General features: G+C 43.5%; 1 protein-coding gene across 1 annotated transcript; it reads right to left on the reverse strand.

Moving 5' to 3' along the window:
• Positions 1-512: 512 nt before the first annotated feature.
• On the reverse strand, positions 513-22,583 carry IHO1 (interactor of HORMAD1 1). The gene is made up of 7 exons (XM_039734222.1): positions 22,528-22,583; positions 14,927-15,086; positions 13,424-13,581; positions 11,569-11,617; positions 10,795-10,882; positions 3,580-3,683; positions 513-2,808 (listed from the first exon to the last, which is right to left on the reverse strand). The coding sequence occupies exons 1-7, from the start codon at positions 22,581-22,583 to the stop codon at positions 1,486-1,488; spliced, it is 1,938 nt and encodes a 645-aa protein (XP_039590156.1). The 3' UTR covers positions 513-1,485.
• Positions 22,584-24,126: the final 1,543 nt, after the last annotated feature.

Consider the following 24,126-nt stretch of genomic DNA (forward strand, 5'->3'; position numbering starts at 1 on the left):
GCTCCCTGCATCCACACCAGGGGCTGCACAGAGACCTGCACCAGTCCTTGCTAATCCCAAAGTGCACGGAGTGGCAAGCCCACCAAACAGGTTTTGCCCAGCGAAAGCCGTGCTGGGGCTGCTGGGGAGGAGGGTACACAAGGGCAACGTGAGCAAACAGCCACTCCTGCTGGCAGCCATCACCAACCCCTTCACTGACAGGGGCATCCCAAGGCTCTGGGGGCTCCCCATATCTAACCACCACCCCCCGCTCAGCTTCTCCTTGTTAATTAACATCACTGGACCAATGTTAAGCTGGAAGGGTGAAGGTTTCCATCTTTAAACATCAGAGAGGAGCTAAAAAAAGAATCTTCCCAATTCCACGATTCAGGGGAGTTAAATAGCTAAAGAACAGCTGCCTGTGCTCCTGCTGGAACAGGACTCTGCCTCTCCCCAAAAGACAACCAACCAACCAACCAAACAAACAACCCAACATAGAGATACTGGGCCCTGGTGAAGATGAGTTTATTAAAGCCAGAAGAAAGGGAATACAGCCATTTCCCTTGGGATAGCAAAACTGGATAATTTGAATTCGTGGCAATCTGGTTTTGTCAACATCAAAATGTTTCTTTTGCTGGTAACATTTCAGATCAAAAATCAAACGTGACACCAATGCCCGAAGCAGTGAGAGCTGCCCACAGTCTCAGCTGGGTACTCTGAAGAAAGTTGCTCTGCGGGAATTGGGACTGTCCAGACATCTCATCTCTGGATCTGCCTGTTGTATCTTTGCTTTCTGAGAACCACTGCCCTTGAAAAAGTATGTTGGAGAATTCCTTAATCAGCCAAGAGACACAAAAGACAAATAAAGTAGAAACAAAATAACTTCCTGGAATGTCTGAAACTGAGGAATTTCAGCCTGTAAGGAGAAGAGATACAGTACTGGAAGAACCTGAGACGCTGGGGTTTGGTTTTCCTCAGCTAAACCTCTCCCTGCGCAAAGCTCACAAACAACTCCTGAAACAAATCTGAACCTGATAGAAATCAACCAGAACAATACTACTCTACTAAAAACCTGAACTTTTACATAACAAACCAACAGAGACACCATGAGTGAGAAACAGAGTGAAGCCTCGGGCCACAGAGATAGATAGCATTGTATCAATCTAGCTGAGGAGTTTCCTGTAGATCTCAGTGCCAAATCTGCCTGAGCAGATTTGACAGTCTGCTCTGCCAGCCCTCTCCTCCCTGGGCATGTCAGGTGTGTAAATGCTGTGGTAAATCAAGCCCATGGCATTTCTGCTAGGAGTGGGGAAGTAAAGCAATACAGATCCCTTCAGCTTTCCAAGCCAGGGGAGCCCTGCTTAGACTCCCTTACAATATCTCCAAGTGGGCAATAGCACTTTCAGGCATCCAGGCCTGAGTCGTGCAGGTAACACACCTAGAGGAATAAACTGCAACTGAAATGGTCATCCTGCTCTAAGGGCTCTGAGCATGAAACAAGCCCCTTCAATCAGAAGAATCACAATCTAACAGTAAAGAGCAACAGGCTGTTTTCTGCTGAGCCAGCGGATTGACAGGATGTGGTTTCTTGGAGCTTGAGGGGCTTTGGAGGTTGAAGTAGTTCATTTGCTTTACACCTGTTGTGCTACACAGGGAAAGTACATCCTCCTCGGGTGAGGAATCCAAGAGATACCTTTTTACACTGGAAACATTCATTGTTTTTTTAATTTCAAGACTTCTCTTTCTTCCGCTTGCAAGTTGTTGCAGGCTTTTATCAGAGTGTGGCACTGGTGGGAAATTCTTTGTAAGCCCCATCTGAGCACTGCTGAGGATCTGCTGATGGGGAGCTGCAAAAACCAGGTCAGAGTTTTCTGAACTGACATCAACCAAGTAGCTGTGAAGGGAATTTTTTCTGGAGCTTTCCAAGTCAATAATCCCATTTGCCTTCCTCTGCTTCAGCCCACTCTCAGCACATCCAGAGTGTTCACCTTTTCCCTTAGTGGAGTACGTTGTCTTTCTCCTTATTGCTTTTTTCCAGGACATCCTTCCTGGACTCCATTTTGTTTTGGTCCCTACAGCTGCCTTCTCCACCTCATGGTCTGTGGACCAGTTGCTGTGTCTTTGCCCAGGTGTAGTTTTCTGTGTAGAATGGTGGCAAACTTGAGGCTGCTGCTGCTGTGAAGGTGTCAGGGGTTTAAACCCTCGAGTGCCTCTCCTGAATGCTTTCCTCAGTGGGGTTGGTAGAGGCCCTTCCAGTGGTACAGGACAGTGTTTCTTCTGACTGCTCCCCAAAAGGTGTCTGCCAGCCCAGCACATGCAAGGATGGGCAGCACAGCTCTGTGTCTGCAAGCTGCATTTCACCTCCTGCAAAAAGGTGTTTGCTCTGCCACAGGCTGCTGTAGCAATGGGGCTGGCTTTGTCTCCTGAGGCTGGGTTCAGGTCACCCTTAGATGTGCCATGTCCAGTGGCCTGGTTCCTTCCAGGGGAGTCTCTGTGCTGCTGCCCCACTGTCACACAGGGGAAATGAGACCAGCCTGAACAACTGCAAACTCCCCTGCCTGGGCAGCATGGCCTGTGCAGGTGCTCCTCACTCAGGACACAGTGCTGGCACAGCCCAGGGGAAGTCTGGAAAGATTTATCTGTCGTGTGAGGGGGCAGGCTGGCACTAGACAAAAGCATGTGCTGTTCAGCTGAGGTATTACCCGGCTTCTGGAAGCCAAGTTCTTTGCACACTTTCAGGAACTGGTCATTCAGCCGGGCTGGCAGTGACTCCAGACCCTCCTGCAGCAGCTGCAGACTGGATTTCATATCCAAAATCTCCGCATCTTTCTGGGAAGTAGAAAGCAGAGAAGAAGCAGTAAAAACATACAAAAAGGCACAATAGTAAGGAAGTTTTAGGTACCATGTGTCAGTTTGGTACTGACCCAAATATTAGCAATTTGTATCTCCTTGTGTAATAGATATCCTCAAACTGTCCCACAAATGTGAGAGGTTTGGGACTGGAGCATCCCCCTAACCCACTGTGTGCCCCCTCTCTAGGAGCACTGCCTTCTCATGTGCTGGTGTGACACATCCTTGCCAAAATCAATTCCTGCAGCAGGGCCTTTGGAGAAACCAGCCCTGATCAGGAGGTCTCTGACATTTCATTCTTGTGTCACTCAAATCCACTTGTTTTCTTTTCATATCCTTTCTCCTCTCCCTGTGACACACCTGGATGAAGGGACAAGGTGCTGCACTGCTGCGAGGTGCTGTCCCCTCACAGGCATGCACTGCAGCATGTCTCCAGCAAAGGCATGTGTCAGGTGAGGAAGCAGTGAGTGCTCCATCACAGCCTGCCACAACAAGGCACTGTTGCTTCTTCTCTTACCGACCAGGAATTCATCAGAGCTTACAGCGCTGCTAGCCAGCATTTGGGTAAGCCTCTGTCAGTATCTGGCCTAGAATTAGTTTTTTAATATGTCTTTCCTCTTTCATTATAACAGGAGCAGTCTGCTTTATAATCCACCATTTGAAGGCAATTTAATATTCAGTCAGTATTTTGAAGAAGCAGGAGAAATTCAGAATGAGGATTTGGAATAAAAGATTAATTTCTTCACTTACGGCTGCAAGTCTCCTCTCCATCTCCAGCAGTGCCTGCTCCATTTGGCTTTTTTCTGTCAAAGCTTTCAGCACCAGGCTGCAGTGACTTTGAAGAGCATCTTCCACTAAATGGGGAAATCAATAAAAACCACATTTGGTCTTTCATTTGTAAATATGAATAAAGTACTACCAGTACTATTGCTACTTCCTGCATGGCTTGGCATGAATCACCACATGATCCTCCTGCTGTGATCTCCCCAAACCCCGAGCAATGAACAGTGGGGTGGATTTTTAATGCAAGGCTCTTGACATTTATAAGATGCTGCACACAGGCCAAACCTCATTTACTGCCCTCTGTTAATGTGGCAGCTGGAGAAGAGAGGCTGTGCAAAGCTGCAGAGTTTGGTAGGCTGAATGCAGGGAAGGCTGAGGCTTGCTTGTCTGCCAGGTGCACAACAGGCATGGCCAAGGCAGGGGGACCCCAGTATGGCTGATCCACCCCTGCACAAACAACACTCTCATGCAACCAGGGGATGGTAAATGGGGGTTAACAGGATGAAAGAGGTTAATGGCTAAGAAGTGCAACCAGAGAAACTGTCAAAAATGCACAGGTGGCTGAAAACTGAAGGAAAACTGCTAGTAGGAATAGAGGGAAATTGTGAAGAGGTCTGCAAAGAATTGGAATTTCCATTTGCTAGTTATGGGAAGAGATGGGGTCAGAAACCACCTGAACCAGGCAGCTGTGCTCAGCACTTAGTAGTGGGGGCCATAGCAGAGTCCTGTGGAGGCACAGGCTCCCTGGGAGGGTTTTAAATTGGAGCAACTTGCTCTTAGCTTCAGTCAGTCCTGTTGAAAAACTGATAAAACCCCAGGGATTTGTGTTATATGATTGGATAAGAATATAACTCCCCATACAGCTTCAATTACTCTTATAGGAACCACTGCTGTGCCTAATACAGTATGGAATGGGAACACAGTTTGCATTGTGTGTGGAGATGAAAAATATTTAGCAATCTTGTGGAAGTGTACTTTAAAATTGTAAATTAGGACAGAGGGAAAGAGCTGAGATCAAGCAGAGGGAAAGACTAAACATGTCTGGTCTTTCCTGTGAAGGGTGCAGAAAGGTGTGTACAGATGGTGTGGAATGTTGGCTGGTTGGCATAAAACAGGATCCAAAGCACTCTTGCTAAGGTAAAGCACTGCCAAACCAATGGGCCAGGATAGCTGAAACCCTGGAGTGCTGGAGCACTGCATACCTGAGAAAAATCAGAATAAAGCCTTCATTTCAACAAGCTGCTACAAGAGCTCTGGCAATTAATGAATCTTCTTTTGATACAGATCCAAGGTGTTTGATTGACTTTGGTGTCAGAGGAGCTGAGAGCCCATCTGAAGCTGTTCCTGCTCACCAATGTTTATCTCAGCTCCTCGCTGAGCACCTCTTGCCCCCAATGCTGTGCTCAAAGGCTGCAGGGCACTGGGGATCCCTTCTCCTCCTGCTCAGCTCTTTTCATTAAGCTTCCAGGGACTTAATTATCTCAGTGAGCTGTGGCCTTCTGTCAAACTGCAGATAGAATTTGTTAAAGAGCTAAAAACTATTAGGGAGCGGCAGGCAGAAAGTGATTTTACAGGCTTTGCTTCTGTGAAAAAAAAGGGATGTTTTAAAATTTTGGGAAGGAAGAAAGAAAAAAATCTGAGCAATTATGGGCTTAGAAATTTGTTCTTATATGGTGAAAGGTTTTAGAACAGACTTTGAGGAGAAAAGTACTCAAATATATGAAGGGAAATAGAATAAGATTTTATAAAAGGTGGATTGTGATTTAATGCTCTAAGACAATGCAGGTGACTTTGTAAAAGACAACACCGTGGCCTTTCTGTAGATTCAAACAAAGCTTTTCACTGGAAGTTGTCATGTAATATTAAAAAACAAAAAAGGATAAAAGAAAGGGTAAACAAAAAATAAGCCTCAACTAAATGGAAAACATCAGCTCTTGAGCTGAGTGGCATAAGGGGACAAGGCAGCTCTGACAGGTGCTCATCAAGGCCTTCTCATGAGCCAAACAGGCTTAAAATCTGCTGTAGTCACCTGGGTGCAAAAGCCAAAGGGCATTCACTTAATTAGCAAGTGGCACAAGTGCAAATGCCAGCACCAGCAGGTGAGGCAGGGCAGTGGGGTGTGTGCAGGGCACCAGCTCTGGCTGATGGAACTGCTATGCACCCCAGCATGTCTGGAAGCCCACACACCTTCCCAGCTGTCCCTGTGCAAGGAAAGAAGGAGACTGAACTAGACATGGGCAGAGAAAAGCTACAAGTTAATTAAGTGCTTACATGGTAATCTCCTCTTATGAAAGGAGATTGAAAGTGTCTGTCTCATTCAGCCACGCACAGCAGAGGCTGGAGGTGCTGCTCAGGGATGGGCACAGGGAATGGCACCTCCTGGCACCAGGAATCCCCTGTGCCCAGCTGGGCTTTTAACTTTGCCTCCTCCAAAGGAGCACAGTGCACACAGCTGTCATTTGGGAGACAGAACCCTGCAATTGTCTTATTCATGCATCATCCTCACACACATTGAATTAAAACCACCTCCCAGACTTGAGCTCGAGGGGAATTTCTCCATTATTTCAGGATGCACATCACCACATGGCTTTGCCTTGTTCTCTGTAGGAGCTTGGCTGATTTCTGAGGATTATCTGCACGTATTTCAAACAATATGCTGTTGCAGACAGTTTGCTTGCTGCTTTTAATCTTTTAATGTTTTTCTCTGACAGCTTTAGACTGTTTTAGAAACCTGGAAATCTATAATTTGTAGAATGGCTTTGTAACGGGGGAGTGAATGTTTGAGTGGGCCTTTAAGATGTTTCATCTCCCTGGTTAGAAACAAAGGCTACCTGCAATCTGAGAGCAGGTTTTGGGGGAGCCTGCCAACCTACAAAGAGAGGGAAAGCAGCAGTGACTAAAGGAAGAAACTCCATTCATGTCACTTTATCACCTTCCATGTCTACATCGTGAAGATACAGGAAGGGCAGCATCTGCAAGCTTACCTTATCTTGCTGCTCTTCCCCATATGCTTAATTTTAGCTCAGGATTATTTTTAAAACTTTCTGGTTTCCCTAATCTATCTATTCTTCTTCAACATAGTATCCTCAGTCTAAAAATAGTCCTGCATCCACTGGGCTTGTGATCTGCACATACATTTGACTCAGCACAGCGTGCTGCCGGCAAGCAACCAGCAGCCAGCCTTTTGAAAGTGTTTCGTTCATTCGTGTGGGAGGATTCTGCAGAAAAAACCCTCAGTACAGAGGAGGGGCACTCTCCTTCCCGCCCTGTTTCCATACCTAGGGAAGTGTTCAGACTTGTCAAACACTAATAAACAAGGTAAAAATAAGTGTTAATAAAGGCTTACCCAAAAAACAGGCCTTGAGACAGCCAAATTAGATCAGATCAAGGACCCTGTTAAGTCTCTTTTCTTTGAATATGATCAAGAAGGGCTGCTTCAGAGGTTTTCTTCAAATAAACCCTGCAGCAGATAGTTATTGAATAACTTGATCGCAGACAGGAAATCTTTACTCAGTTAATGAGTGACTTATGCACAGACTTGTGCCTCTCTTGAGGTAATTTAAACAAAGCAGCTTTTTACAATCTGAAACATCACTGTGTTTTGATTTGCTGTACCCTTGTGTTCGGATGCTGCTGTTTACAATAATAACATTTGGAATGTGAAATCTGGCATGAGATAAAAGGCTGAAGGACCTCGGGGTAGGGCTGCCACCCTGTGCTGCAGAGAGTTCCTGCAAATCAGACTGCACCCGGGTGCAGCTGCACTCCCAGCAGCTGAAAACTACAGCCTGAGCAGTCAGGGGAAGGAGCAGCAGCCTCCCAGCCTAGGAATATTAAACAGCAACTGCTTCTGATGTGTCTCTATCATCATCTATGCAGCTCATCCTGAGATTGGCACTAACAGCACAGACACTTTAAATAACACTTTGGAAGGAGGTTGGTTCCCCCATGCCCAGATTCAGTAGGGGAAATTGGAGCTGCTATAAACCTGGTGAGACACAGGCAGGGAAGACAGCTCTGGAGCTCAGCAGAGCACTGCATGTTCTCCCTGGGCAGCCATGGAGCTGTGCCAGAGGGTGAGACAGCTGGGCTGATATGGCTGCATCCTGCTCAGTTATACTCCAAGCAGTCAGCTGGCAGGTTTGTGCAGGCTTAGCCTGGGTCCTGTTCTACAAGACAGCACCTGCATCAGGGGACTGTGGGATGAGCTGCCCCTGATCTCACCTCTCACACTGCTCCAAGCCCTGAATTGTGACAATGAGGGGTTCCAGTATCTACTGGAACATCCACACTTCCTCTCACCATCCATACTGAGGTGTTTTGGAGTCTGGTTAAGTCCCTCAACAGCTTTGTCAGTCACTGCATGGCTACATGGAAAAAACCATTTTTAAATCAGTTTTAAACTTTTTGACTTTTCAATCCATACAGGACATAAGGAAGTTTGAATTGGGTCAATTCAGCTCAAATCTCACAGTTTTAAAGACAGCCATGTCCCCTAGAAACTTTGCCAGCAGCTGCTGGGCCTGGGGAGGCTGGAAGCAAGTCATGTTTGAAAACTGCTCACTGGGCCCTGCATCTTGTCAGAGAGCTGCATCACCTCATACCTCTGCAAGTGACATGTTGCACATTACTTTGTCACCCTTGATGGCAGTGTGTCAGAGGATTGCCTGTGGCATGCAGGCTGGGAGGATGCTGCCCATGTGCACTGCAGACAAGGTGTTGTGGAGGATTCAGCTGTTCTGAGCTGTCACAGCTGGAACTACCAGATACCAGAACAGCAAAGCAGCACAGAGAGGGCTGATTGGTGAATATTGACAGTGGTATAAAAAAATTGAAGGCTTTGATAGAAGTGTGGGTATGAAAATTAAAATGTGAAAAATATGAAAAGAAACAAGCTACAGGAGTAGCAACCAGAAAGGAAGAGAAAATAATGAGTGGGCAAGTCAACCAGAGAAACTGTATGTGTGTAAGGTGGAAGAGCTGAGGCCACAGGGTCTGTCTGCCCCTTTACATCCCTGTGCACTGCACACCAAGATGTGAGCAAGGCACAGAGCACCTGTGCCTCTGTGGAAGCTGCTCAGCCAAACCTGGTATCATCTCCAGGGCCAGACACAGCTCCATCCACTGTGTGCAAGCACATATGGACAAACACTCAAAAGAGAACATTTTAAAAACCCTTCCTGCGCAGACCATGCCAGCCCAACAGCACTTGGAAATGCTTTGGAAATACATTTTGAAAAATATTTTCTGTTTTGCTCTTGGCTGGTGGCTATGTAGACTATGCCAAATATGCTTGCTACCCACTGCTAAAAATGCAACCTGTGATTCTCCTTATAAGCTTTTAATGAAGACAGACTTGATTTCAAGTTCCACCTTCCTTTGCTTTTCAGAGCTGTTGGAATGTTCTGGTGCACTAATTCTCTTCATCTTCTGCGTTCCTCTCCTACCTGTGAAATCCTCCTCTGCCACTGATTTAACACGTCTTTGCCGTGTCACCCACATCCCAAGGTACTGTATCATCACTCACTGGCATTCAGAACTTTATTAGCTCTGAATTTAGCTCTTTCACCTGAGTTTTGGAATTTTATACCAGTTTTTCAAGGGAACTGCCTCTTTTCAAGGCACTAGCGTAGGTATATATTTAGTGGGAACTTAATTATCCATCACTGTGATATCAGTCAAATGACAGTGTTTATCTGCAATTAACCAGTGACAGATGAACCTCCCAGAAATATAAAAAGAACAACATTGTGCAGCATGTGATGATTTTCATTATATATTCAACATTCTGCAGCATGATGCATTACAGAAAGTGCCAATTTTTCTTTTCAATTGCTTTGAAAATCTAGCAGCCTGCACCTCTGGGAGGTTTTTCATTTCATTCAAGGCACATTCATTGGAAATGGATATGGAGACGAAACAGGACAACTGAGTAAATGGTATGGAATGAAGAGGGGGAGCCATGAACAATAGATTTGATTTTCAGTGCCATGACAACAATTTCTGTTCACGAGGTATGTGAAATTAGGCAAAGTCCTGCTGCAGAATGGACAAGTTGAGACACTGAAGTAATTAGGAGATGGGAAAATGTGTAAGAGGGAATTTGCTGTGCTGGCCAAAGCAGACAGATTTTTGTTTACATTAGGGTCCCACCAAGAGCACTTGCCAAGCACAGCAAGGGAATGTTCTTAGAACAATGAGACTGGTATTTCAAATGTACAGCCTATCATGGCCTCCAGCATAATGAATCAGACTCCACTCTTTTTGCTTGAGAGGGCTCTGTTGATTTAAAAGCTATCTGTCAGAGATGTGCTTTGTGGAAGCCACATTTTGCCACACAGTGAACACCACTGTGCTTTTGTGCAGGTCTGCTGCCTTCATCTCACAAGATACAACTTACTTCACATTTCTTGTTTATATTGAAAATGGCCTCTTGTTCTTGCACAGAGCAGAGCAAGCTCTGAGCAGTCCTGATAGAGTGTTGATAAAGCATCACACCAGCATTAAAAATTAATGTACTCTCAAAGGCTCAGATCTAAGCTAAATTAGAAACAATTTCTTGAAGCATTTTCCCTCTGTAAAGACTTCTGTGATTAGCCACTTGAGAGACAGAGTTGTTCAAAAGTATTTTATATTATTAGCTTTTCTGGAGGTCACCCTTTTATCATGGCAATAGTGTGCTTCACTGTGTGCTTCTCATTCAAGAAACGAGCAGTACTAGTTTTGTTTACATCCAAAACTTAATCACTTCAAGCACAGAGGAGTAATGAAAGGCTTCAAACTAACATATGAAAATCTGAGAAAGCCCTAAACCCTGAAACTGGATACTCTGGATATTTATATCTAAGTTATTTCTACTGTGTATTCCATTAGTACTCCAGATAGTCTAAAAATGATTGTACTCCAGACAAAACACAAAAACAGAGGTGTGTTTATCAATTTGAGCACAGTGCCTAGCCATGCCACACCTAAGCACAAGAGAATGGAGAAAAGGAAAAAAATGAGGTAGTAGGAATGGAAAAACTGACAAGTCCAAACCATGGATAAATCTTGTTTTCTCTCCTCCCTTAGGGAGAACAGCTGTGAGCAGAATGACTTGCCCAGCTCACCCCAACCTCCAGGCAACACATTGGCAGTTTGACTGTGCCCTCTGCTGTTAACAGGAACACAGGAAGGACTTACATGTCTTGAAAAGGGTTTCTAGGCAAACCAAACTGGATTTGAGTTTGGAATCAAACATTTCTTCAAACTTCTCAAAGAACACTGGCAGCTGTAAAAACAAAGGTAAATGGGAAAATTAAAACGTTGCCTTTTCTTTGTTTGCAAAATCACATCCCCAGATGCCACAGAACAATGACTGCGACTCATGAAATGGAACAGCCTGAAAATGATTGTTTATCTGTCACTTCAAACAATTTGTCCAGCTGTTGATTGCAACCCCAAAGAAATGTGGGAGGGCTCAAAAGGCTCATGAAATCTGAACAGATTTCAAAAAAGAGATAGTGATCTGTAAAATAGGATTAATAATAACTAATAAAATTAATTATAGAAGTGTTGGGGGAAAGACCTTCACCTTCAGACCACAATGACTAATCCTGAGAGTAGACTGCTTTCTTCAGGCAGAAGGGAAAATATTTGATATTTGCAAGCTTCCACTACAGCTTGTTTTGCTCTAGAGACCCAGAGAAGTTCCACCACTGGCTCTGAGGCAAGTCCCTAAAGACCTTGACCCTAAGGCCACAAAGGCAATGGTATATGCAAAAAAACCCTTACAGTTGTTGGTTCAAAGTATTTGAGTGCTTAAGACACACAATGTAATATTTTAGATATCAGCAAAAGGAGAGATACAGCAAAGGAAAGTGAATACTGAATAGTCTGTATATTCAATGAGCACTGAATAGTCTGTAGTATTTCTAACTCTTCATTATTTTACATTCTGAATTTGAAGTAACTTACCTCTTGAAGCTTGTCTTTGATGCTGAAAATAAAGGAGCTTAGGACTTCACTAAAATGGAAAAAACCAACACGCATGAATCAGAAATGTAAATTACTGAAGTGTACAAAAATTAAAAAGATCACTGTAAAAATGAGACAGGAAGCACTGCAAGGCATAGTGTAGTATGAAAGGGTAGCACAGAAACATGATTACTTCAGGGGTATAACCCTTTGAAGTCACCTCAGTTGTTTAAGGAAAACATGATTCTGCAATGTAAAGTAAGAAAAAAATCCATATTTACACATGCTCGTATATATCATATACATGAAGTGATGGGGTTTTTGCTCTCAGATTTTTGGCCTCTCTCAGATTTTTGGTTGGCCCTTGCCCAGCTGCCCATTAGCTGCTGGGGTGTGACCAGTGTGTTATCTCTCCGGAAGGAGCCAGCCTGTGCCGTGACGTGCCAGTTGCTGCGATACACCGGTATTGTGTTTGGACTAAAATAACTGTGGGAAAAACAGGGGGAAAGCTTCAGCATCAACAAAGCCCAGGCCAGCAAGAACAAATACTGCAAATCCTTTTCTCCTGAGATTATGCCTGTGGTTTCTGTTATCTGTCCTTTTAAGTTGAGCCAGCGTATCAGGAACCAGGCTGTATTCGTGATTAACTTGCCACACCAAAATGCACGGATGGTTGCTAAGCAAAGTGATAACCTTTTCCTCTCTGAAGATTCAGGTCATTTTAAGTCAATCATTTGAGTGATCTAAATTACAATCAAAAGCCATAAATATGCAGAGGCCAGGTAGAATCTAGTTATGAGAAATCTCTCTAGCCTTATGGAAAGGAAGATACTAATTTTCTTAGTTAAACTTGAGGGGGATATAAATTGATAAATTATACAGTTATCTTTGAAAAGATAATATAGTTATTTCTAAAAACAGGCTTCTAATCTGGGAGCAAGTCTGGAGTGTAGGAAGAAGCATAATCCATTTAAAGAAAAAAATAAAGAATAATTATGAGTGATGCCTAAGCATTTAAAACTACTTTCTCATTTCATTACAAAAATCTTTCTTTAACAGGCAATTGAGAATAAAATTTTTTCTTATCATAAATGCAGTGCCCATTGAAAAGGTAAGAGAGATACATAGCCAGATTTGATCAAAGGCTTTTAATAAAAACACACTTCACTTTGGATGTTACATTACAAAATGTACAGTGCTAAGAATTATTTATAGGTGCACTGGGGAGTTTGCCATATTTCATTTTTGAGCTTCAAATTGCTGGCTTGTTCCTTGAAGTCCTTCAGGACCTATAGGTACCTGCAATTCTTGACATCTGACAAAGAGCAGATGCAAATTACATTAGCAAATAACACTTGACTGTTACAAAAAAATCCCCAATACATAAAAATCTTATATGGAAATAAAATTATAGAGATATGTGCAGGTTTATAAAGATGCAATCTGCACACAAGTGTGTTTGGCAATCCCCTCATCTGGCCCAAATGTGAAGGCCATCCTCAGAGTCCCTTTTATCACTCTCCACATAGCCTATAAAAGTTTGAGAAATAAGGGTTTTCACAGATAATCAATACAGAAAAAAGAAACAATGCTGATTAGATAAAGACAAAGGTAAATTCAGGTTGGAGTTTTGCTGCTCATTGGGGCTTATGGCTGAATGTGTTACATAAACTGCAAATAAACACTATTCTCCTACCTTGCAGCTCTTCCCAATTAGAAATGATTTAAAACCTGAAAATACTTTTCTTGGAGAAATATGCAGCTATGCCATGTATGGTTTGTAAGAGGGGCAGAAGGAGCTACAGAGAGTGATAACCACCAGAAGAGAAAGAATATCCAATGGATGTCTACATACCGGTCATATTTGTCCTTTATTTTGCTCTTATTCACTTCAAAATTTTCCAAGACATTTTTCACTCTTCCTGCACCAAAATTAAGAGAACCTTTTTCTCTTGTTTCTTCATCAAATAACTGTGGTTTTGTCTGGTATTTGGTAAAAATACTGGGCTCACTCTGTGACACAAACAAAAGAAAATTGTTGAAGTACAAAAATAATCAGAACATTAATTAAATGTTAACCATTGTTTATCCAGTGCAGACAGACTTCACAGTGATTGGACATGACTGATTACACTGGATGAGGAGATTAAGAATTTTGTGAGATTATGCCTCATTTAATGTGCCTAGTTAGATCAACTGCCTGTGGAACTGAGACCCAGCCCAAATTCTTCCAGACACAGGCTTTTCTCTCATCTTGAGGATTTTCAGTTTGCTACAATTATAAGGTGAGCAGGAATTTTTTCCCTTCAATGTTCAAGACAGAGACTATAAATGAATTTCAGTGTTCCTGAAATTGCAGAAAAGTTCAAGTTGTCAGTAGAATCTCCCTATACAGGAATCTAAAAAAACCTTATTGAATTGCCTGGTGGATGACATCATTTTGCTGCCAACTAGCAACATCGACAGACTGTAGATGAGTTTTTCACATGCTTCAATACACAGTCTAGAACAAGACATTTAATATTAATATGAAAGCTTCATTCTACAAAATCTCCAGACACTGTGACAAAAATGGAAATGTCTTTTCCTTAAAACGTAAGAAAATGCAAATTCCATTAATGCTTTTTAATCGTGAAAAGTGAATTTCCTGTTTTGTGTCTGATGAAAACTGCTCCTAGGCAAAATGCATAGGACAGCAGATAGCATCTGGAACTGAAGGACAGCCTGGAGCCTCCAAGCTGGCAGCAGTCCTCTTCCCTAATCTTTGCTCCAGGTGTGTTTATTCAGACCTGGTTCTCTCTGTTAGCTGTGCAGGAACTATTTTAGTGGAGCCTGGTAACATCAGAAACCATGAGCTGTAGGAGGAATATTGTGAGCATAGAAACTCTTCACCCCTATCCAAAATCATCCAAGCATCTACCTTAACAACAGTGCAGCAAGGTCATTGTCAGTGCAGGGAAGCAAACACTGAGTAGCTCTGTCATCCTTGTGGAAAGCCAAGGAAGTGAAATACATCATTTTTGAAAGAAAATAGATGTAATATTCTAACTCAGCTAGGTAGGTGGTCTAAAGACATTAGCTTGACAATAATTTCATATTATTTTAGTAACTTTAAAAATGTGATTGAAGAAAATAATACCTATCTCAATAATAATTTATAGCAATCTGTTATAAATACCACATTCATCTGACCAGGCTGCTCCTTTGTCTTGTCACAGTAAGGATGTGTGTGTAGGAAGAAGACAACTTGATTTCAGCAGCTACTGACATTTGCAAAATGTTACCACCCGATTTCAGCCCTTTCCATTAACTTTGCCTGGTGGCTGTGCCTGCACAGGGCTGGCTGAGTGGGACTCACATCCTGGGAGTTCTGCTGTCCCGGCTGCGTGCCCAGCTCCAGCGGCGCTGCTGCCGACTGCGCATTCTCCGGGCACAACTGGGAGCCAAAGAGCAGCTGAGAGTCACTCAGGCTCGAGTAGTCACTGGCAGTGCTGCTCCTCATGGAAAACTTATTGGGCCTGAAATGGGGCAGAGGGGATGTGAATGAGTCTGGAGCAATTAAAAAGCCAAACAAAATTCCCTACATGGCCTGCTGGAAGTGCTTGATAGTGGATCACACCAACATGTTAATTTTTACTCTCTGCTTGGAAGGTGCTGTTTGTATAATGGAATAAATTTGAGTTATAAGATAAACCAGATGGGTTATCTTAAACTCTCACATCTACGCAAACAGAGTGTGCTAGCTCCACATTCACCCTATAGGAGTGAAGGTGTTTCTCCAGCATGTCCTGCAGACAGAAGACCAAACCCAGGACTGGGCATTTAACACAGCTCATCCTACCTGCCTTGTCAATCAGTCTTGGTTAAAGAGACACCTTGGGCTCCTAGCAAGTTCTGAGTCTCTCCCTTTCAGATACCCTGGGTAACAATTTCTGTTGGAACACAGGTGTTGCTTTGATCAATTGGAAGGCAGTTCCAAGAGAATAAACCTTTCTGACTTATAGTTGACATTTCTTGAGCATTTATTCTCCAGATGCCTTAAGTCTGATTTATTCTCCAGATGCCTTAAGTCAGACACAGTAGAACAACAAATAAATAGAGGTAGCATATGGCTGGATGAACTGATATGAATTGTTGGAAGTATTTCAAACATATTAACATGCTACTCAAAAGTGCTCTTCTTTCCCTTGAGCGTTACTCAGATAAATCTTTCCTAGATACCCTTGACTTTCTGCTGTGTTGCTCTGATTCTCATCCTCTTCAGAAACACTCTTGTACTCCTCTCCTGCTTTATGGACTAGGCTTGTGGCACAGGACCAGCTTCCCTCAGACAAGGGCTTCCCTGCACAGCTGCACTTCTCATTGTGTTGGAGGCTGGCTTCAAGTTTTTTAGTTAGCGAAAGTACATACAAAAGACTTCTTTCATTTTTCACAAAGAATTGTAGAAGGATTTGGGTTAGAAGGGACCTTAAAGATCACCTAGTTCCAACCCTCTTGCCATGGGCAGGGACACCTTCCACTGTACCACGTTATTTAAAGTGCTATCCCTTCTGGCCTTGAACATTTTCAGAGATGGGGCATTTACAGCTTCTCTGGGCAACCAGTGCCAGTGCCTCATCACTCTCACAGGAAAGAATTTTTTCATAACAATCAGTCTAAATCTGCCATCTTTCAGTTTAAATAATCACTATTCCATTGCTCCACATCCACAAGGTCTGGCAGAGTGTTTAGGTTAGGACCAAACACAAAAAAAGCTGTGTCAGGTTTATATTCTCAGTTCTTACTTTTTTAGAGCTACCAAGATGGAGAGGTGTGTTGCTGCCTTTGGAGCTGGGAACTAGAGACCAAAATAAATGTAAATAATTAATGAAAAATTTACACAAAATTTTTCTTCCCTATCAAATGATACAAGTAAAGAAGAAGGAAGAGGATAATAACTCATGTGTATAACAAGAGATGATCACCCCAACATTTATTAGCAGTGACATGTTTGGTTAATCCCCAGTTTTGGAAAGAGCCCAAACATCACAGACACAACAGGGAAAGGATTTAGCAGCAACACTTGAACTGCTCAGTCTCCATTATATAGTAGTGTCACTGACAATATCATATTAATGCTTTTGGCTTTAAGCTCACTGAGTACATTGAGCTGCAGGCAAAAATAGATGAGGTATGGGTTTCTGAATTCTCAAAAAGCCTGATAAGTCCGTCTGAATTCAAACCTTCTTCCTTAATCCCTCTCTGGACCCCAGATCTGCTAAGAAAAAAATCTGAATACAATTTTACTTCCACAACTTCTTGTTTCCATCTCAGCTAAGCTTTGTAAAAAAAAAAAAAATTCTTAACCTGCAGGCAGTATATGGGGGAGACATGAGCACATGGGCTGACATGACCTCAGGCAGAGACCCTGCCTGCAATGTGAGTAGTACATTTCCTGCGCCAGTTTTCTAAATCTTCCTGTCTTCCAGCCAAAAAAAGCTCCCTCTTAGTTTGAGGAAGGGTTTTTTATGGTATTTAGATGCTTTATAGTCTTGACAAACCCCCTTGAAAGTGTCCAGTGCAATTGGTGAATATCACACCCCACAGTATGCTCATTTTCTCAGATGCTTCATGTTATTTACTACCTGAAGCACAAGATTCTTATAACAAACATTTTATGAGGAGTTTTGAGCTGAGAGGACTTTATGAGCCAAGTGACTTCCTAGGTTTACTCTGCACTACAACCAAAGGCAGCTGTTGGCTGCCCTGGAGCCCAATTTTTCTGTCTTAAGTCCACTACCTCAGCAGTTGGTTTAGGAATGATGGCACTTTTGCAAATTAAAGGGGGAGGTGAAACAGATGTCTCTTTTGAATACACTCTGAGCAATGGAATTCTTTATCATTTGCTTAACACTGCTGGCAATTAATTTACTAACAAGACCATCTGGGCAAGCCATCAGCCTGGCCATACTTGGCCCAGGCCTGTCCCTGACAGAGAGATCAGACAACGATGATCACGTGCGGGATCAGATCTGTGATCAGGCAACTCCAGCTCTTCTAACCACCTGATCATTCCCCTCAGAAAGCCTGAGATGCAGGGATGCATGTTCTGTCCTAAATATAAACCCTTTCCCAGAAACAGCAAGGAAACATCCCAGGTATGCAGTTCCACTTAGTAGTCCCTCCTAAGTGAGGAGTGCAATAGTTTACCTCAGGAGAACTTCTGGCTAACATGAGCCACGTCCCAAATCGTTGGTGTTGGTGTGCATAACATTCCTCTGGTACTGGCATTAGCATATGCATCCAAAGCAAAACCAACTTTAGATATGTAAAACAAGTTCTTGACAGCTCCAAAAAATGGTAAATCATCCTCTGCTGACTGATGGTCAAATGACTTCATTTTCCAACTTAACACAAGGTATTGCAATATTGGCAGCTCCAACCCTTTCTCGTGATACGAGCGTGATCTAAAAAATCTGCAGCGTTCTGCATATCTGGGGGGTCAGCTGGATCTTCTCAGTCTCTGTTTCCTTGTTGTCAGTGGAAATTCCCCCTTTATAGGAGGAGCTAGATCTTTCAGGAACTTCTTTCATTTTTCTAATATTCTGATTCCGCTCCAAGTGTTTTAGCACAATCACATGCAAACATTCACCTCTCATTCAAAGGTTCTGCCTTACCTCAAAACAAACATGGCATGCAATAAATACCCTCTTCTTAAGTTTCCTAGATGTTCTAGGCACATTGACAAACTAAAGCTTCCTAACTGTAAATTGCCATAGGCATCATCAATCTTTCTTTAAGAGCTGATATTCGTGTTCTGTTGTTTGGATCCATCCTAACGTGCCAACACCAAGGTTTAAGAGTCATTTGAAAAAGCAAACTGAGACTTCTACAACATGCAATGTAACATTTATCTGCAGTGCTGCTAGAAGTGATTTTCTCTGGTTCTGTCATCCCCACTGAACCTGTGCCAACATCCTTCTTCTTCTCAAGCACTGTGGGTGAAGCTCACTTATACCTTTCTGACACATTTCTTCAAAGTGCAGTAAAGCCTCTTTCCCAAAGAAATCTTTCTCTCCTAGTAGCAGTGTCTTGAGTAGGATCAGTGCCATAAAGTCTCTCTCCTCCTGGTTTCCCTCCAGAAAATCTCACAGCCCTTTCTGCTCCTCCTCATTTAGGGACCAGGACTGAATCACAACAAATCCAGCATAAATTCTGGGAGCTGCCATTCACCTTCTCTTCCTCCTGGCTTTAGTCTGTATCTGTAGGAGCTGTCTCCAGCTCTGCTGTTCTGCTCTCATCCTCAGTATCAGCTGCCTGCCAATGTGTCAATGTGCTCAGCAAATGAGCAAGAATCAACCTTGACTTTGAGGGCAGGGGAGCTGGAGGAGTTAAAATCAAGGAGTTTCAGCTGCTATTGCAGCCTCCAGCCATTTGCCATCTCTTCACTGGAAACAGTCACAGCAGAAATTTATTCTTCTGCTTCCTGTCCACTGGAATGGCACGACCTGCTTGCTGCAAATAACTTGCACCACATCCTAAAAGGAATTTCTACAAACACATTCTGGCACTGGCCCTAATGCATTAACCACGATGAAATCCCTCTCAGTTATTCAGCTCAAACACTGCCTCCAGTTTCCAGATTTCAGGTTCAAAATCCCTCTGGTCTTATTTTAATTTCTCAAGGTCATTTTTACTTCCTGTTAGTTTATTCATTATTCATTCAGCTGTGATTCAATACTACCCAGACATCCTTACCTTGGTATCCATGTAACCCTCTGTCCTGAGCTGGTTGCCAGTTACAACAGAGCCTTATCCTTAAGAGGAGATTGGCATTTCTGCAGAGTAGCTCTGTTTGCTCCCACAAAATGCATCCCCAACCATATTAAAAGTTAGGTATCTGGAGATAGGGATTTTTTTGGGTTTTTTTTGCTACCGCCCCTCTCTAGCCTGAAGCCATCTTCCAGCCTGCACTTGCAGCCCTGGTTTCTCATTCCTTTGAAGCTCTGGAATTTTACAGATGCTCTCCTGGTCTTTGTCCTGGCTGTCTCCTTCATTTTCTGCTTATTCTTGAACCCTGATGTAACTTCAAAATATGTGACCTTGTGATTTGGGATGGAATTTCATGGATAATGGATTGAATGAGGTTTTTAAGCTTGGAAGTTATTCTTAACAGCAGAAATAAACCATACAGAGTAGTGGCCCAAGTAGGCTGTAACTTCAAGAAGCTGTTTAGAATGCCTCTTTAATATTTTCATAACTTCTTGGCCTTACACACTCTCTGGCAGGCTTTCTGCTTCTGATGTCTTTGGAAGTCAGTATATGAGTAGCTTTTATGCATTTAGCAAGTTACTTCTTTTCTCATGATACAAGAAATTTCTCATAACTTCAATTTCAAATCTATATAATCAAGTCTAAATAATCTTTTCTCCTCAGGCAAGCATTTAACCCTTTGGGCTGTACAGTTCAATTTAATTTTTAATGAGGTTTATTATTACTATTCCAGTGTCTTTTCTCTTTTAATTAACAGTAGTGGATTTTTTGGCTTCTGCTGCTCCTGCAGAGATACTGACTCCAGTTCCCTACTGCCACTCTCAGGGTAGCACTACAAGAGCAAACAGCCTGAACAGGGATCTTGTGCTCAGTTCAGGGCCAAGGCAAGATGTGTCTCTTCCCCTGGAGCCCCCTCGCCAAGGCAGGTATTGATGGTGTCTGAAAATGTCCTTTCAGCACCACACCCCTGTGATGCTTATCCAGTCAATCAAAGGCTGATTGAAGCATCGGTGCTTTTGTGGCTGCTGTTCTCACATCCTCTGTGATGTCCCTCTGCCAGCCCTCGTGGCTGGGCAGGCAGCAGCACTGCTCTAACGTGGCACTTTCTCTAATGAAAGCTGGCATTTCAATCCATACAAACGGTGTCCTTTGTCAATGCACTTCATCTGAGCCTAAGCTTGCCCAGTGTAGCTGTCATGTGGTCCCCTTCCACCCTCTAAAATAACTGGCACCCTGATACTAATTGTCCAACCTGATAATCTTCCCTCTGCTTCATTTCTAGTACCTTTATCATGTCATTATTCATACATAAAACCAGGTGGAACAGGGGTTCTGGTGCCCCACACCCTATTTCTCAGGCTGTTGGTGTTGCAGAGAAGCACTTGTGTGTCTGACAGATAACAGATAAAACCCAGAGCACTTTTGGGCTTGTGCAGAGCTGTGTCTGCGAGGGTAACGCATCACTGGAGCTCTGCATTTCCTGGGGACCTGGTGGCAGCTGCTCTCAGAAGTAACACCCTGACTCAAACTTGCAAAGAACTCACAGAGTGAGTCATACTGTGCCTAGATTATACGCTGATTTTATGTTTCATTTTAAAGCTCCCTGAAAGAGTTTTCTGGGGATTAAACAGCATACCCTGCTGTGGTGGGAAAGGTTTCTAGTAATAGAAGTAAGCCAGGGAAAAGTAATCAACACTTTTGCCCTCTATTTCAAATACACACACACAAATTCACATGTTCCTGTGGGAAACTTTTCTGTCCTTTAGAAAAAGTTAATTGTCCACAGAAAATTTTCTCCCCCTTCTCACCTCCTCTAAAAACCCAGCTGCATTTCCAGTAACATTTTATGCCCTATTTGACCCTTTTGAACTCACTTGTAAAAAATGTGGAAAATGCTGAGGAGTGGGTGTTAAAATCTTGCCTATATTTTCTTCCTGCATTAATAAATGAGTTTAAAGGGAAGATGCTGTAGGTGATAGGCTACTTTGGAGGAGGAAGAAATTCAAGTGATCCCTTTCCAAGCAGGCATCTGTACTTCTTCCACTCATTTCCTTCCCTACGGCACAACTCCACTGAATTATTTATATATTTTAAAACTTATATATCTAGTATATAATATAAAAATGCAATTATATATTTTATATGAATTATGTATATTTAATAAATTCTCTAAACTTCTCCTCCTCAGTCTCTGATTGGAAAGAAAGCCACAGGTTTTCAAACTTAGAAACAACATACTGAAAACTAACAAACCTCCCAAAAAACAAACAAAATAAATCCACAGGTACCAAGAAGACAATAGAGTTAAGCAATGCATAATTACAAAGACAAAACTGTGAAAGATATAAATACATTTTCCCCTGAATTGGCTCCCCTTTGCCCCCTGCATCTGTGCAAAATTCAATTAATTAATATCTATATGACAAGCATATCTATAATGGGCAAGAAAATGACTATTATGTTTTCATTATCATCCATCATTTTGGCAACATCTGGCCAAAGAGACAGTATGACTAAAACTGTGAATTTGAACAAGTTAGTTATGTAAGCGGGTTATTTAACTAACAGAGGGTCTGAGTACCAAATTCATCAATTAGCTTTTCTGGAGTCAAAAAGGGGATTAGCCCCAGTGCCTTTTTTAGCCATGTGATACAAAGGATGCTCTGAAGTACAAATTGCAGCTTGTCTTACATATTTGCCCTCTAGATGTTTACATCTGAATATTTGTTGTTTCACTGTAGACTGTAGATGCACAGAGCTCTAGCTGCTCTTTGGCTTCTGCTGGGAAAAAAACAAGCCATGTGTATAAATGCAGGATATGGAATATTTTTGAGTTACATAATGTTCAATAATATTGCACATCACGATTCGTTCTATCTGCCCTCTGCACAGGCAAGAGGAACACTTTACTTATCTAACGAGATGAGCACAGCTCACAGGGCTTCCCCAAATACACCCTGAATGGACGAGGGTCCAGCTTCCAGCCAACGCTGATTTTTAGATTCCCACCAATGGTGGATCTATGGCAGTGCTGGCAGGCTGGGAGCATAAACAGGATCCCAGGGCAGGCTAATGAATTTCCATTAGACTTCCCTAATTAGCCACAGATCAGTTCTGGACGTGTTTCACCTCACCTGTCATCACCCCTGCCAAATGTTTGGTTTTACACCCCATCTCTTCTCCATCTGTCCCCCCACCCATGCTCACCCGAGGGCTGTTGGTGTGCTCAGCATCTCCTTAATGTTCCAGACGTTGAAGTTCATGTTGTTCTCAGGGCTGACACCCCTGCAGGGAGCCCTCAAACAGCACCATGGCCTCGGCCCTCACGGCCTCTCCCCACCAGCAGGTGCCATGGTGCCCTGCAGGGAGGAGGGAGATGGAAGAAGATGACAAGCCCCACTCAGGGCAGCATCACCCGTGTCCTGCAGCAGTGGGGACAGCCCAGGGTGACACGGCCTTGCAGGCCCAGGGCAGGCCCGAGGCCCTCCACAGGCCTGGGAGGCAGCCAAGGGCTGGGCCTGCCCTCCTGTGGGGCCGCAGGGCCTCGGGGCAGTCCCTGGCTCTCACCCCAGGGCTGGGGGGCCCTGGGGTCAATCTAGGCCTGAGGCTCCTTGGGGTCACCCCAAACTCAGAGTTCCTGGATCACACTCTGAGGTTTGAGAGGCCTGGGGATCCTATGGGGGTCTCTGGGTCTCATCCCAGGGCTGAAGGTCCCTGGATTTCACCTCAAGGCTGGAGACCCCTGGGATCAGTTTGGGGCTGAGGGTCCTGGGATTTCACCTCAAGGCTGGAGGCCTCTGGGCCTCACCCTGAGGCTTGAGATGCCTCAATGTCCTCTGGGGATCTCCGGGATCACTGTGGAACTGAGTGTTCCTGGCTCTCCCCTGGAGATGAGGGTCCCTGTGGTCACCTCAGGGCTGAGGGTCCCTGGATCTCACCCTGAGGCTGGGGGGTCCCTGGGTCTCATCCTGAGGCCATGGACCCAGGATCAGCCCCAGCTCCACTCTCTCTGCACGCCAGCCCTTGCCCCTGGCCTGGAAGCACAGCCCCAGGCACAGGGGGTCATCACAGGACACCGAGAGGAAGAGAAAGCTGAAAGCTTGGAACCAACACACTGAGAGCTGCTCCCATGGGAGCATGGCAGCCACAGCACCCATTCCCTTTACTTCCAGAGGCTGTGTGGTCTCTCATGTAAATACCTCTGGCAGAAATGCAGAAGGATTTAATTTCATCCATCAGAAATATGACAAAAATAACCACCATCTAAACATTCCCCAAAGAAACATTCTCAAATATGGTTTTACTGGATTTTTTTGCCTTGTGGTTCCATAACACCCGTGTTTAGGAATGTAGAAAAGGCATGCTTGCTTGCCTATTTTTTCCTCCTTTAATTCAAAATTATTTTAATACTAGTTAAAATGTTTGTTTCCTGGCTCTGAAGATCCTCCATAAGCACTTAACCACTGGAGGAATAAGGCTGACATAAATTCATGGATAGGTCAGGGAAATTACTTACATTCCCCTTGACTCTCTTCTGCCTTTAGTATTAAAGGCAGCCTGGAGCTCAGTGGTGTCAAAATAATGGCTTTCTTGATGTATATATCTGGTTTCCTAACCAAATTCCATGAAGATAAAGCTTTCACTTTAGATAAAAAAAAATAAATTCTGGTCTTCTGCCCATAAAAGTCTTATTGGAGTGATTTCACTGCATTGTTTGCTTGACATTACAGCACTGGGGTTGGTTTAGATAGCTTGGATTAATCAAGGCAATTTGATACCTCCCAGTTCAATGAGGAGACTCTGATG

Source organism: Passer montanus, unplaced genomic scaffold (genome assembly GCF_014805655.1).
Source record: "Passer montanus isolate IOZ18808 unplaced genomic scaffold, ASM1480565v1 scaffold9, whole genome shotgun sequence".
NCBI lineage: Eukaryota > Metazoa > Chordata > Aves > Passeriformes > Passeridae > Passer > Passer montanus.

Coding starts and splice junctions, on each gene's coding strand:
- IHO1 (XM_039734222.1), bottom strand. CDS start 22,583: ATGAACTTCAACGTCTGGAACATTAAGGAGATGCTGAGCACACCAACA. Junction 15,087..22,527: donor AGCACACCAACAGCCCTCGG/GTGAGCATGGGT, acceptor GCCCCATTTCAG/GCCCAATAAGTTTTCCATGA. Junction 3,684..10,794: donor AGAAACCCTTTTCAAGACAT/GTAAGTCCTTCC, acceptor TTCCCCATTTAG/TGGAAGATGCTCTTCAAAGT.